This window comes from Oncorhynchus nerka, linkage group LG8, assembly GCF_034236695.1.
Source record: "Oncorhynchus nerka isolate Pitt River linkage group LG8, Oner_Uvic_2.0, whole genome shotgun sequence".
Lineage (NCBI taxonomy): Eukaryota > Metazoa > Chordata > Actinopteri > Salmoniformes > Salmonidae > Oncorhynchus > Oncorhynchus nerka.
The window spans coordinates 23,906,221-23,920,894 of record NC_088403.1 but is presented as its reverse complement, the minus strand read 5'-3'; the positions used below and the strand labels follow the sequence as shown (position 1 = coordinate 23,920,894).

The window sequence follows — 14,674 nt, the reverse complement described above, 5'->3', positions numbered from 1 at the left end:
TGACCTTCGGAATGACCTGTGCCCTCAGGCCCTCCAGGCCCAAGTGCACACTCCGTCTTCTAGGCTTAAATTGAAGATCTGGCAAATAAACTCAACAAAGAAAGAAACGTCCCTTTTTCAGGACCCAATAAATCCAATAAAAACAAAATCCAATAACTTCACAGATCTTCATTGTAAAGGGTTTAACTTCACTAGGGTAGGGGGCAGCATTCGGAATTTTGGATGAAAAGCGTGCCCAAATTAAACTGCCTGCTACTCAGTCCCAGAAGCTACGATATACATATAATTGGTAGATTTGGAGAGAAAACACAAAAAAAGATTCCAGAACTGTTAACCTCTTGAACCTCTGGGGGCAGTATTTCATTTTTGGATGAAAAACGTTCCCGTTTTAAACAAGATATTTTGTCACGAAAAAATGCTCGACTATGCATATAATTGACAGCTTTTGAAAGAAAACACTGACGCTTCCAAAACTGCAAAGATATTGTCTGTGAGTGCCACAGAACTAATGCTACAGGCGAAACCAAGATGAAATTTCATACAGGAAGTGAGCCAGATTTTGAATGCGCTGTGTTCCAATGTCTCCTTATATGGCTGTGATTGCGCAAGGAATGAGCATACACTTTCTGTCGTTTCCCCAAGGTGTCTGCAGCATTGTGACGTATATGTAGGCATATCATTGGAAAATTGACCATAAGAGACTACATTTACCAGGTGTCCGCTCGGTGTCCTCCGTCGAAACTATTGCGTAATCTCCAGGTGCGTGCATTTTTCCATTTTGTTCAGAGGAGAAACCAAACTGCCACGAGTGATTTATCATTGAATAGATATGTGAAAAACACCTTGAGGATTGATTCTAAACAACATTTGCCATGTTTCTGTCGATATTATGGAGTTAATTTGGAAAAAAGTTTGCCGTTGTAATGACTGAATTTTCATTTTTTTTTTCTTAGCCAAACGTGATGAACAAAACGGAGCGATTTCTCCTACACAAATAATATTTTTGGAAAAACTGAACATTTGCTATCTAACTGAGTCTCCTCATTGAAAACATCCAAAGTTCTTCAAAAGGTAAATGATTTTATTTGAATGCTTTTCTTGTTTTTGTGAAAATGTTGCCTGCTGAATGCTAGGCTTAATGCTATGCTAGCTATCAATACTCTTACACAAATGCTTGTGTAGCTATGGTTGAAAAGCATTTTTTGAAAATCTGAGATGACAGTGTTAACAAAAGGCTAAGCCTGTGAGCCAATATATTTATTTAATTTCATTTGCGATTTTCATGAATAGTTAACGTTGCGTTATGGTAATGAGCTTGAGGCTATAATTACGCTCCCGGATACTGGATTGCTCGTCGCAACAGGTTAAAATAATGTCTGAGTATAACAAAACTGATATGGCAGGCGAAGACGTGAGGAAAATCCATTTAGGAAGTACTATTATTTTTGAAAGGCTGTTTTTCCATTGAAAGCCTATCCACCATACAAAGACTTAGGACCCAGTTCACGATCTCTATGGCTTCTTCTACATGTGGCCAGTCTTTGAAAAATGAGGGAGATACAGCACTTTCAATGAGTGGACAGTGGAAATTTCCAGACATAAGTCCAGTGTGTGAGATCGGGAGCGCGCATTTGTTTATCCTTTTCTATTGACGTAGATTTTGTCCGGTTGAAATATTGACTATTTATGACAAAAACAACCTGAGGATTGATTTTAAACATCGTTTGACATGTTTCTACAAACCTTTATTGTACTTTTTTGACTTTTCGTCTGGATGTTGAGAGCGCGCTTTGTGCCTTTGGATTACTGAACTAAACGCACCAACAAAACTGAGGTTTTTGGACATAGAGGGACATTATCAAACAAAACAAACATTTATCGTCTAACATGGAGACCTGGGAGTGCCACCAGATGAAGATCAAAGGTAAGTGATTAATTTTAACGATATTTCTGATTTTCCTTGGTTGGAAAATGGCTGTATGTTATCTGTGGCTAGGCACTGACCTAATATAATTGCATGGTGTGCTTTCACCGTAAAGCCTTTTTGAAATCTGACACAGCGACTGGATTAAAAAGACGTTTATCTTTAATCCTATGTATAAAACTTGTATTTTTCATCAATGTTTATGATGAGTATTTATGTAATTTGACGTGGCTCTCTGAAATTTAACCGGATGTTTGTTTGAGACAATTTCAACTGAGGTTTTTGGACATAAAGATGAACAAATATTAACAAAACATACAGTTATTGTGTAATATGAAGTCCTGTGAGTGCCATCTGATGAAGATCAAAAGTGAGTGATTAATCTAAATCGCCATTTCTGACTTTTGTGAGCCCTCGCCTTGGCTGGAAAAAGACTGTATGGGATTCTGTGACTAGGCGCAAATAAAAGCATGGTGTGCTTTCGCCGTAAAGCCTTTTTGAAATCGGACACCGTGGTTGGATTTACAAGAAGTTTATCTTTAAAAATGATGTTTGAGGAATTTTAATTATGATATTTCTGTTGTTTTGAATTTGGCACCCTGCAATTTCACTGGCTGTTGTCGAGGGATGCTACCGTCCATCTGGTACCAGAGAGGTTAAACACTGTTTCCCATGCTTGTTCAATGAACCATAAACAGTTAATTAACATGCCCGAGTTACACCAGGAACGCACAATCCCTCCATCAGTGCTCAGACTGTCCGCATTAGGCTGAGAGAGGCTGGACTGAGGGCTTGTAGGCCTGTTGTAAAGGCAGGTCCTCACCAGACATCACCGGCAACACCACCGCCTATGTGCACAAACCCACCATCGCTGGACCAGACAGGACTGGCAAAAAGTGCTCTTCACTGACGAGTCACGGTTTTGTCTCACCAGGGGTGATTGTCAGATTCACGTTTATCGTTGAAGGAATGAGCGTTACACCGAGGCCTGTACTCTGGAGTGGGATCGATTTGGATGTGGAGGGTTCGTCATGGTCTGGGGTGTCACAGCATCATCAGACTGAGCTTGTTGTCATTGCAGGCAAGCACACCGCTGTACGTTACAGGGAAGACATCCTCCTCCCTCATGTGGTACCCTTCCTGTAGGCTCATCCTGACATGACCCTCCAGCATGACAATTCCACTAGCCATACTGCTCCTTCTGTGTGTGATTTCCTGCAAGACAGGAATGTCAGTGTTCTGCCATGGCCAGCGAAGAGCCCGGATCTCAATCTCATTGAGCACGCCTGGGACCTGTTGGATTGGAGGGTGAGTGCCATTCCCCCCAGAACTGTCCGGGAACTTTCAGGTGCCTTGGTGGAAGAGTGGGGTAACATCTTACAGCAAGAACTAGCAAATCTGGTGCAGTGCATGAGGAGGAGATGCACTGCAGTACTTAATGCAGCTGGTGGCCACACCAGATACTGACTGTTACTTTTGATTTTGACCCCTCCCCCTTTGTTCAGGGATACATTATTCCATTTCTGTCACGTCTCTGGAACTTATTCAAAAACTGAGACATAAGCTGAACCTTATGTTCATACAAATACTTACATGTTAATTTTGCTGAAAATAAAAACAGTGAGAGGACGTTTCTTTTTTTGCTGAGTTTAGGAGTCAATGCATTCCGCTACCAACCTCAGTAATTTACCATCTATGTTGTCGGCACCAGGTGGTTTGTCCTTAGTGATAATATTATTGCCATCACCTCCTCCACACTAACTTTACGTTATTTAAAACTACAGTGCTTGTCGTTCGTTACTTGGTCCGTTATGCATGAATATTTAGGCTCAGCATTTGTTTGCATGTAAATCCCAATTTGCTAATCTTGTCAATAAAAGTGATTAAGTGGTTGCAATATTTAAGGGTTTTGTTATGAACAAGCCATCTGCTCAATGAAGGATGGGGCTAGATTTAGTTTGTTTTTCTTGCCTATAATTATATTTAAGGTACTCTATAGAGCTTTTTTGTTCCATAGTATAGTTTCTTCTTGTTTTTGTTAGTTACGTGATTTCTCAATTTACAGTATGTTTGCCAATCTGCTGTGTTGCCAGATGTATTTGCTATTCCCTTTGCTTCATCCCTCTCAGCCCTGGAGTTTTTCAATTCATCAGCTATTCATTGGGATTTGACAGTTCTCACAAACCATTTCTTGATGGGTGCATGACTATCAATAACCGGAAGAAGCAATTTAAGAAGCAATGGTCAGAGAAGGCATTCCATATCATATGTACAGTGGGCTATTAGGCTACTTAGCCTGGCTGAAGTAGGTGCTCTGGTCTGAGTACAACCCATCACTGTCTGGAAGGAGAAACCTGACTCCAACTCCAAAGGGCTTCCAGTAGCCATCAGCCTGAGAGGTATAGTTACACTAGCCAGGTCGCAAGCATCCTTACAAAGTGGACAGTTTGGTTTCTATGAGCATAGTACACAAACAAATACATGACATCACCATTGCACCATTTTCCAAAGTAGGACATAACAAGTACATGAGCCATAATCTTTTGCATAATGAATGATTCATTCACAGGAAATCAGCAGAGGCCCGCCCACGGACAGACAGAGAGCGGGAGCTTGAGAGTTCCTCAGCGGTGGCCCAGTGAGCAGCCATAGTGGTAAACCAAACTACACCGCCTGGCACCGGACTTCATCTTCCATAAGCCTTTGCGGCAGCCTGGTGGGCACAAACTCCTGTCCGGAGGTAGGTAACCCTTGACCCTCCATGACCACCACCCTACCCCAGCCAGTCATGCAGCTCATGTGAAAAATGTGTGTAACCAGGTAGGCTAGTTGAGAACAAGTTCTCATTTACAACTGCGTCCTGGCCAAGATAAAGCAAAGCAGCGCGACACAGAGTTACACATGGAAGTAACACACGTACAGTCAACACAATAGAAAAATAAGTCTATATACAGTGTGTGCAAATGGCGTGAGGAGGTAAGGCAATAAATAGGCCATAGTAGCGAAGTATGGTTCGGGTTGTTGGTAAGCCCAGGCAGTGGGCACACAGGAAGGTTAAGTCTGCAAAGGCTGTTTAATCCCAGGCATTTTATATCAAAGCACAGAGAGAGCTAACTCTCCCTGGACTACTGTTCAGGCTGCAGCAAGGAGTGGATGAGGTGTGAGAGCTGGAACTGTTCCAAACACATCTGGGTCCCTGGGCTCTCTGCGCCGAGGCCTGCGGAGAAGATGGGTTCTTTATCACACACACACACTGTGTTATTGATTTGATGTGGGTGGTGGTGGCATAGTGTAGTACACACACATTACTAGATTTTGGCACACACTGCAGTGGAGAAATGATCAGTGAATCTGTTGGCGTTTCTGCATCAAACTAAATTAAGCATTATCACATAGCAGTCAATGACAGGAGAGAATGAATGAGAACTGGAAAAAGAACTGGGGAAAAAGTTGGAAATGACAACATTGCTCAATGCTGTTGTGACGATTACATGAAGCTCCTTTCTTGGCTCAATGCATGTACTCTACTTAAGGAGACGTGCTGTCATTGATAATCTTGGATCGGCGTCATTCTTCAATTGTCCCCGTAGAATCACATGACCGCTTCGTCACAAAGACCCAATGTTCAATATGCAGAAAATAGCTTGGTGACAACCGACGGCGTCTTACGTCCCATCATTTTCCAACACATAGAAACACCAGGAGCTATTTATAACACGTCTCTTTTCCACTGAGCTGAAGGTAATGCCTGTCTAAAGGAATATCTCTGCCTGTTGCCATGGAGCCCAGCGTCGATGACATCACGGGGAGAGGACGAAGATGAAAGCGAGTCGCGGGGACTGAACAAGAGCAACAAAGATCAGGTGGCGTGGTGGTGGGGGGGGGGGGGATAAGCAAGGGGTGTGACCAAAGGCTGTATAGCAAACACACAGATCAAGTAGTAGATTTATCACGCACACGTTTAACTATCCTTGTGGGGACCAAACAATTGATTCCCATTAAAAAACATTTTTGTGGGGTGGATAAATGCTTTCAGTTTTAAAGCTAATTCCCTACAATTCTACACATTATGCCATGACTAATGCCATGTTAATGATATCCGAGTGAGAGTGAGTAACAAAATCAAAATGGAGGGCCCTCTGGGAGGTCAGGGCCCCTGGGCACGTGCCCTGAGTGCCTGGTCAGTATTCGGCCATAATTACTACAAAAGTAGACAGCTGGCAAAACTACCTTCCCAATCAACATTTATTTTCCTGACATGGCTAATTGATCGATTGCCACGCTAACTATGCCACATCTGTGAAAAGACTCAAATCCTTCAGGGAAACACTGTCTCATACACACACCACAATGTTACAGAGAGAGAGAACATCCAAACACAACAGCTCCTCTGATTGGTAATAACAGTAGAACTGGTAAGACCAGGGTTGGTCAGCTGTGGACAGTTTCCAGGCTTTGGAAAGTGACATTGATCAAGTTCTCTTTCTCATGTCACAGCTTCAGTGGTGTATCATATAGTATCTTAACTGGTTTTGAATTGCTAATAGCCACACTGATGCTGTGCACTGACTATAGTCTCCAATCAGCTGTGCTCTATATGGACATGCAGGGTTGTAATACAAACAATGGGTTTGAGTCCTTCCATGAAGGTGAATGTGTCTACACTGGTAGACAAAGCAAAACATTGCAGATTGTGTGTGTACGTGCGAGTGAATACAGCACCCCATAGTGACTTGGATGTGGCAGCCAGACACACAAAGTGTGGCTAGTTTAACTACGTGGCCGGTCCAACACAACCACCACCGGGAGCAGATCACACAGATAAGCCTGTCTTCTCCCTCCAACGGCCAGCTGCTTCATACAGAGATACCAGACACAGTAAACAAAGAGTAAACGCTGTACAGTTCCAGGCAGCACAGGAATAATGTGTCCATTGTTCTGTCACACACACAACAACCTCCCTCTGCTCTTCAGCGTTACCCATTCATTAACAGTGTCACTATTGTTTTACAGGGTTTCACACCGAAGCTGCTGCGGGGGTGCTAAAAATATCTCCCGCCAAACGTGGCGCCCATGGGATCCAAATCCCCGAGTCCCGCTTCACGTAAACACATTTTCCTCCATCTGTCCGTCACACATCTGTCTCTCCCTCCTTCTCTGTCATATTGTAATGACAGCTAAACTATACAAATGTAGCTTTCCCGCACAAACACGCTGCCACAGTGACGTGCACACATCTATAGATGCAAATCAGCGTGTCTATCATGTGCACACATTATGCAAACTATGGTGCCTGACCCAGTGCTTAGAACGTCCTTAGAGAATGGAGATCCCCGGGTGGAAGACAATCTGTCCAGGGATGTATGGAAGAAGTAGTGAACACTCCAGTGTTGAAGGGTTGTGTGGCTGCTAAGGGGCATCTGTGCCAGTCCAATGCCTCCTTGGGATCGCCTGAGGTGGCCCAGATCTGACTTGGGATATGGGAAGGCACGAGAGCGTGTCACAGCAGTGGACAGTGGTGGTCTCTGCCTATGTATAGTGCCAACTCATTTACATTGCAAACAGTGTTTCTGGGATAACATCTATGACCAATACAAATTTGTCAGCTAATCTTAACAAGCTCACACAATATGGAAACTGAGTAGGTGTATCTCACACACACACACACGATGTTGATTCAACCAGTGTGACCCCAGTGGGAGGTTACTGAGGAGATTCGCCATAGAGGTTATAAAGAACCTGTAAACTACATCAAAAGGTTATGAAAGAACCTGTAAACTACACGAATGCATTTTGTTTCCCCCGAAAACCCAAACCAACAATAGCCCTGCAGGGTAATCTGGCTAATGAGATCAGAGAAACGAGATAATGACATAAAATTTTAAAAAATCACTATGACTAAACATGTCACCATGGCCACTGACCAGACTCTGCCTCTCCTCAAGTCACCCACAACCCCAATGACAACAGGATGTCAATCATTCAACACCCAACAAACAACATTAGTACCACACTCCATACAGCTGTATATTCAAACAGACAGGGGAATGCCACCAGAGGAGAATAATCTAGACAGAGAATTGTCTCGTTTGGCAGTTTCCTTGATCACACATACTATGATCTGATGTGTTTTGTATGTGTTTGTGCCAACCACTCAAGAAACACTTGAATTTCAAAAATGTTACGCTACGTTAAAGAGTTAAGGAACAAAGACACTGGGAATTAGCCCGGTGGGAAAATCACTCCCGTTATACCACGGTTTCACAGTGAAGTGTGTCACACCGTGTGCAGTAAAACTAAAGTGAAACAGAAGGATTCATTTTGGAGTTTTCCCAGCTAACTGGATATGGCAGCCAGTGTGACATCAACATGGCATGAAGAAACGGGATGGTAAGACATAAATGATGACATAAGGATGACTACATGACATAACAATGATGACATGACATAAGGATGAATACATGAGGGTGACTAGAAGAAATGCTCAAACTCACCTGAAGTAAGTTAACTCCCTCCCCCTTTTCACCAACTGTAACTCAGGAGAGCACTGAAGACGCCAGGTTCACTGAATGGTTTGTAAAGGGTTTTATTAGCAAAATAAGGGAATGAGTGTACAAAGGCTCCCCGTCTGTTGGAGAACACACAGACAGCTGTGGCTGGTTACAGACCTTAACCATGTGTTTGTTCCCCATTCATTTTTACTTTACAATTGTGATTCTGCAGTGATCGCAGAGACCAAGTCCCCGAAGCCACCTTAAATAAATCTTAAAATATACAGTAAAATATGACTCCGATTGAGCTATTCTGTCATTCCACAGCATAACGTAAGCTCCCTGACCTAGCTAGGGTTCATATTGAATACACATAGGATATGGTGTACTGTTAAAAACCACATCCCTTTGTCAGTATGGGACAGCCTGTGGGCAGGGCTTGTGTTGGTGACCATCGAGACACACATCCCTTTGTCAGTATGGGACAGCCTGTGGGCAGGGCTTGTGTTGGTGACCATCGAGACACACATCCCTTTGTCAGTATGGGACAGCCTGTGGGCAGGGCTTGTGTTGGTGACCATCGAGACACACATCCCTTTGTCAGTATGGGACAGCCTGTGGGCAGGGCTTGTGTTGGTGACCATTTGTCAGTATGGGACAGCCTGTGGGCAGGGCTTGTGTTGGTGACCATCGAGACACACATACATTTGGACCACGAGGAATCTCGCCACTAAATTAGTTGGGAATGTGCACAAAAGATTGTTAATATCCCTTAGGAAACGTTTCACCGTTTATGTTGGAACGATTTCAGCAGGCAAAAAAAATAGCAATTTGGTCAGTGACTGCAGAGAAAAAGGACACGCAAAAGGCACAAGTACAAACAAACTGAGCTCAAATCAAATCCCTTTCCCCTAACAATTGGGGAGGGAGAAAAGGAATATTTCCACCAAAATGCAAGCTTCCTTTTCCAGAGAGGGTTTAAAAAAGGAACAAACTAAATAAAACAAGCTTACTCTTCCAAAAAAAAAAAAGAAAAAAAGTGTGAAAATGATTTTACAACGACACAAACATCCAACACAAATGTTTAAAAGCGAATTCAAAATGTTCCAAGACAAAAACATAAATAAATCCGTTAAAAGTGGCATATAGTACAGCAATGGTCCATAATTGATTCTCCCCACTCAGATTCTTGTGAACTTCTCCCCAAAAACGCACATTATGCTGGCTTTTCACCGCCTAGAGAGAGAAAGAGTGAGAAATAGAGAGAGTGAGAAATAGACACCATTAGATCTTATTGTATGTTTGGCGGTACAAACGGCCGTTCCATTCAAATATTGTTTGACCATGCCACGATCATCTCCCAACCATCTTAATTGAGCAGAACATTTAATTAGGCTCCCGAATCAAGAGGGCCTTGATTTCAGCTGATTAGATTTAACAAGCGTTTGATCATGAAAGGGTTAAACTGCATCTCTGAGGCAGCCTGGAAGCAGCTCAACTTGTAACAAATCAAATCCGTCAACTGATTTTAAAACGTTTGAAGTTGGATGCCAGTCGTCAGGAGGTAGAGATACACACGACAACAAGAGCTTCCGTGGATAACTTTCACCATCTGGGAAAGCTAGCATACTAGAGTCCTCCACTCCCTGTCCCCATACTGGGCTCGAACCTCTGCTTCGCAACACACGTGACCTCCAACCTTGACAACGTACCAACAGTTTCAGCTATCAAACTGGTGGTTGCGACATTTGAAGCTCGCTGTGGAGTGAGCTAATCAGTTGAAATCAAGGCCCTCTTGATTCGGGAGCCTAATTAAATGTTCTGCTCCATTAAGATGTTTGGGAGATGATCATGGCATGGTCAAACAATATATGTTTGTAAGTCCTCAACACTGGCACTGTGAGCACTCATGGCAGCCACCAATCAGACATGTGCCCTCAACCATGTAGCGCCAACGTCGATCCCCCAGCACTCTACACATACAAACACAAGTTCACAAGTCTGCAGTGCGTAGGCAGGGCTATGTTGCACATAGAGAAGTGATGAGAAGGGAGAGAGAGGGAAAGATTGATGGAGAAAGGGAACGAAAAAAAAGGTGGGCTTACCAGAAAACTTCCATCGATTAAATCCAGGTCTTAGAAGAGTCCACAGTCTTTCAGGTTGTTCTTGATGATGACGTCCGTGACGGCGTCGAAGACAAACTGCACGTTCTTGGTGTCGGTGGCGCAGGTGAAGTGAGTGTAGATCTCCTTGGTGTCCTTCCTCTTGTTCAGGTCCTCAAACTGGCACTGGATGTAGGCCGCAGCTTCCTCGTAAGTGTTGGAGCCTAGCCGCAAGACAAGAAAACCCCCACATTTCTAATGACTTTCCTCATAAGGCCCAGCATCTACTTCAGGCATTCGCACTGTCATGAATTGATGTCAATAGGAGTGAGAATTCAACTGAAGTGCAAGACAGTACATCAACTCAGCAAAAAAATAAACATCCTCTCACACTGTCAACTGCATTTATTATTTAGCAAACTTAACATGTAATATCTGAACAAAGGGGGAGCGGTCTAAATCAAAAGTAACTGTCAGTATCTGGTGTGGCCACCAGCTGCATTAAGTACTGCAGTTAATCTCCTCCTCATGGACTGCACCAGATTTGCTGTGAGATGTTACCCCACTATTCCACCAAGGCACCTGCAAGTTCCCGGACATTTCTGGGGGGGAATGGCCCTAGCCCTCACCCTCCGATCCAACAGGTCCCAGACGTGCTCAATGGGAATGAGATCAGGGCTCTTCGCTGGCCATGGCAGAACACTGACATCCCCATCTTGCAGGAAATCACGCACAGAACGAGCAGTATGGCTGGTGGCATTGTCATGATGGAGGCTCATGTCAGGATGCACGAAGGGTACCACATGAGGGAGGAGGATGTCTTCCCTGTAACGCAAAGCGTTGAGATCGCCTGCAATGACAACAAGCTCAGTCCAATGATGCTGTGACACCGCCCCAGACCATGACAGACCCTCCACCTCGATTCTGCTCCAGAGTACAGGCCTCGGTGTAACGCTCATTCCTTCGATGATAAACGCAAATCCGACTATCACCCCTGGTGAGACAAAACCACGACTCGTCAGAGAAGAGCACTTTTTGCCAGTCCTGTCTGGTCCAGCGATGGTGGGTTTGTGCCAATAGGCAACGCTGTTGCCGGTGATGTCTGGTGAGGACCTGCCTTACAACAGGCCTACAAGCCCCCAGTCCAGCCTCTCTCAGCCTATTGCGGACAGTCTGAGCACTGATGGAGGGATTGTGCGTTCCTGGTGTAACTCGAGCAGTTGTTGCCGCCATCCTGTACCTGTCCTGCAGGTGTGACGTTCGGATGGACCGAACAGTAAATAACAGTAAATAAATAAAAACTGTATAGGGATGAGGTAGGTAAATTGGGTGGGCTATTTACCGATGGACTATGTACAGCTGCAGCGATTGGTTAGCTGCTCAGATAGCAGATGTTTGAAGTTGGTGAGGGAGATAAGTCTCCAACTTCAGCGACTTTTGCAATTTGTTCCAGTCACAGGCAGCAAAGAGCTGGAAGGAAAGGCGGCTAAATGAGGTGTTGGCTTTAGGAATGATCAGTGAGAAACACCTGCTGGAGCGCATGCTACATAAGGCAGAGCTTTACCTAGCATGTACCTGTAGATGACCTGGAGCCAGTGGGTCTGGCGACGAATATGTAGCGAGGGCCAGCCTACTAGAGCATACATGTCGCAGTGGTGGGTGGTATAAGGTGCTTTAGTAACAAAACGGATGGGACTGTGATAAACTGCATCCAGTTTGCTGAGTAGAGTGTTGGAAGCTATTTTGTAGATGACGTCGCCGAAGTCGAGGATCGGTAGGATAGTCAGTTTTACTAGGGTAAGTTTGGCGGCGTGAGTGAAGGAGGCTTTGTTGCGGAATAGAAAGCCGACTCTAGATTTGATTTTAGATTGGAGATGTTTGATATGAGTCTGGAAGGAGAGTTTACAGTCTAGCCAGACACCTAGGTACTTGTAGATGTTCACATATTCTAGGTCGGAACCATCCAGGGTCGTGATGCTAGTCGGGCGTGTGGGTGCAGGCAGCGAACGGTTGAAAAGCATGCATTTGGTTTTACTAGCATTTAAGAGCAGTTGGAGGCCACGGAAGGAGTGTTGTATGGCATTGAAACTCGTTTGGAGGTTAGATAGCACAGTGTCCAAGGAAGGGTCAGAAGTATACAGAATGGTTTCGTCTGCGTAGAGGTGGATCAGGGAATGGCCCGCAGCAAGAGCAACATCATTGATATATACAGAGAAAAGAGTCGGCCCGAGAATTGAACCCTGTGGCACCCCCATAGAGACTGCCAGAGGACCGGACAACATGCCCTCCGATTTGACACACTGAACTCTGTCTGCAAAGTAGTTGGTGAACCAGGCGAGGCAGTCAAAACCGAGGCTACTGAGTCTGCCGATAAGAATATGGTGATTGACAGAGTCGAAAGCTTTGGCCAGGTTGATGAAGACGGCTGCACAGTACTGTCTTTTATCGATGGCGGTTATGATACCTTTTAGTACATTGAGCCTGGCTGAGGTGCACCCGTGACCGGCTCGGAAACCAGATTGCACAGCGGAGAAGGTACGGTGGGATTCGAGATGGCCAGTGACCTGTTTGTTGACTTGGCTTTCGAAGACCTTAGATAGGCAGGGCAGAATGGATATAGGTCTGTAACAGTTTGGGTCCAGGGTGTCTCCCCCTTTGAAGAGGGGGATGACTGCAGCAGCTTTCCAATCCTTGGGGATCTCAGACGATATGAAAAAGAGGTTGAACAGGCTGGTAATAGGGGTTGCGACAATGGCGGCGGATAGTTTCAGAAATAGAGGGTCCAGATTGTCAAGCCCAGCTGATTTGTACGGGTCCAGGTTTTGCAGCTCTTTCAGAACATCTGTTATCTGGATTTGGGTAAAGGAAACCTGGGAGGCTTGGGCGAGTATCTGGGGGATGGAGCCGGAGTAGCCAGGAAGAAGGCATGGCCAGCCGTTGAGAAATGCTTGTTGAAGTTTTCGATAATCATGGATTTATCGGTGGTGACCGTGTTACCTAGCCTTAGTGCAGTGGGCAGCTGGGAGGAGGTGCTCTTGTTCTCCATAGACTTTACAGTGTCCCAGAACTTTTTGGAGTTAGAGCTACAGGATGCAAATTTCTGCCTGAAGAAGCTGGCCTTGGCTTTCCTGACTGACGCGTATTGGTTCCTGACTTCCATGAACAGTTGCATATCGTGGGGACTATTCTGATGCTATTGCAGTCCTGCCACAGGATGTTTTTGTGCTGGTCGAGGGCAGTCAGGTCTGGAGTGAACCAAGGGCTATATCTGTTCTTAGTTCTGCATTTTTTGAACGGAGCATGCTTATCTAAAATGGTGAGTAAGTTACTTTTAAAGAATGACCAGGCATCCTCAACTGACGGGATGAGGTCAATATCCTTCCAGGATACCCGGGCCAGGTCGATTAGAAAAGCCTGCTCGCAGAAATGTTTTAGGGAGCGTTTGACAGTGATGAGGGGTGGTCGTTTGACTGCGGATCCAGCGGATACAGGCAATGAGGCAGTGATCGCTGAGATCCTGGTTGAAGACAGCGGAGGTGTATTTGGAGGGCCAGTTGGTCAGGATGACGTCTATGAGGGTGCCCTTGTTTACAGATTTAGGGTTCTACCTGGTGGGTTCCTTGATGATTTGTGTGAAATTGAGGGCATCTATCTTAGATTGTAGGACTGCCGAGGTGTTAAGCATATCCCAGTTTAGGTCACCTAACAGAACAAACTCTGAAGCTAGATGGGGGGCGATCAATTCACAAATGGTGTCCAGGGCACAGCTGGGAGCTGAGGGGGGTTCGGTAGTAGGCGGCAACAGTGAGAGACTTATTTCTGGAGAGAGTAATTAGTAAAATTAGTAGTTCGAACTGTATTTTGATTAACATGACATGAGCAATTGATAATGTGGAAAAAAGCTGACACTTGTACATTATCAATTGCAATTTGCTCAAAAGGAATAAGAAATTGCTTTAATGATGTGCACAAGTGACTAGATGATTTGGAATTTGTACAAGTAGTTTCAAGAATTGCACTTTTGATCTAAGAAATGCACCAAAGCGACTGAGAAAAACTGTATATGCTATATCCCAGAACACACAGTTGAATTTGTTTTGGTAAGGAAGAGTGACATAAAATGTACATATATTGCATGTTCTTTCCACAGCAATGGA

At 44.6% G+C, this 14,674-nt stretch overlaps 1 protein-coding gene across 1 annotated transcript in view; it reads right to left on the bottom strand.

Moving 5' to 3' along the window:
* Positions 1 to 8,494: 8,494 nt before the first annotated feature.
* Positions 8,495 to 14,674, bottom strand: part of LOC115132987 (guanine nucleotide-binding protein G(i) subunit alpha-1) — a 32,199-nt gene continuing 26,019 nt past the window's right edge. Inside the window, exons 8-10 of the mRNA XM_065021540.1 lie at positions 10,521 to 10,741; positions 9,078 to 9,651; positions 8,495 to 9,030 (exon numbers count right to left, since the gene is read on the bottom strand). Of these exons, the coding sequence (XP_064877612.1) occupies positions 10,551 to 10,741 (191 nt within the window). The 3' untranslated portion in view covers positions 8,495 to 9,030; positions 9,078 to 9,651; positions 10,521 to 10,550. The remainder of the gene's footprint in view (positions 9,031 to 9,077; positions 9,652 to 10,520; positions 10,742 to 14,674) is intronic.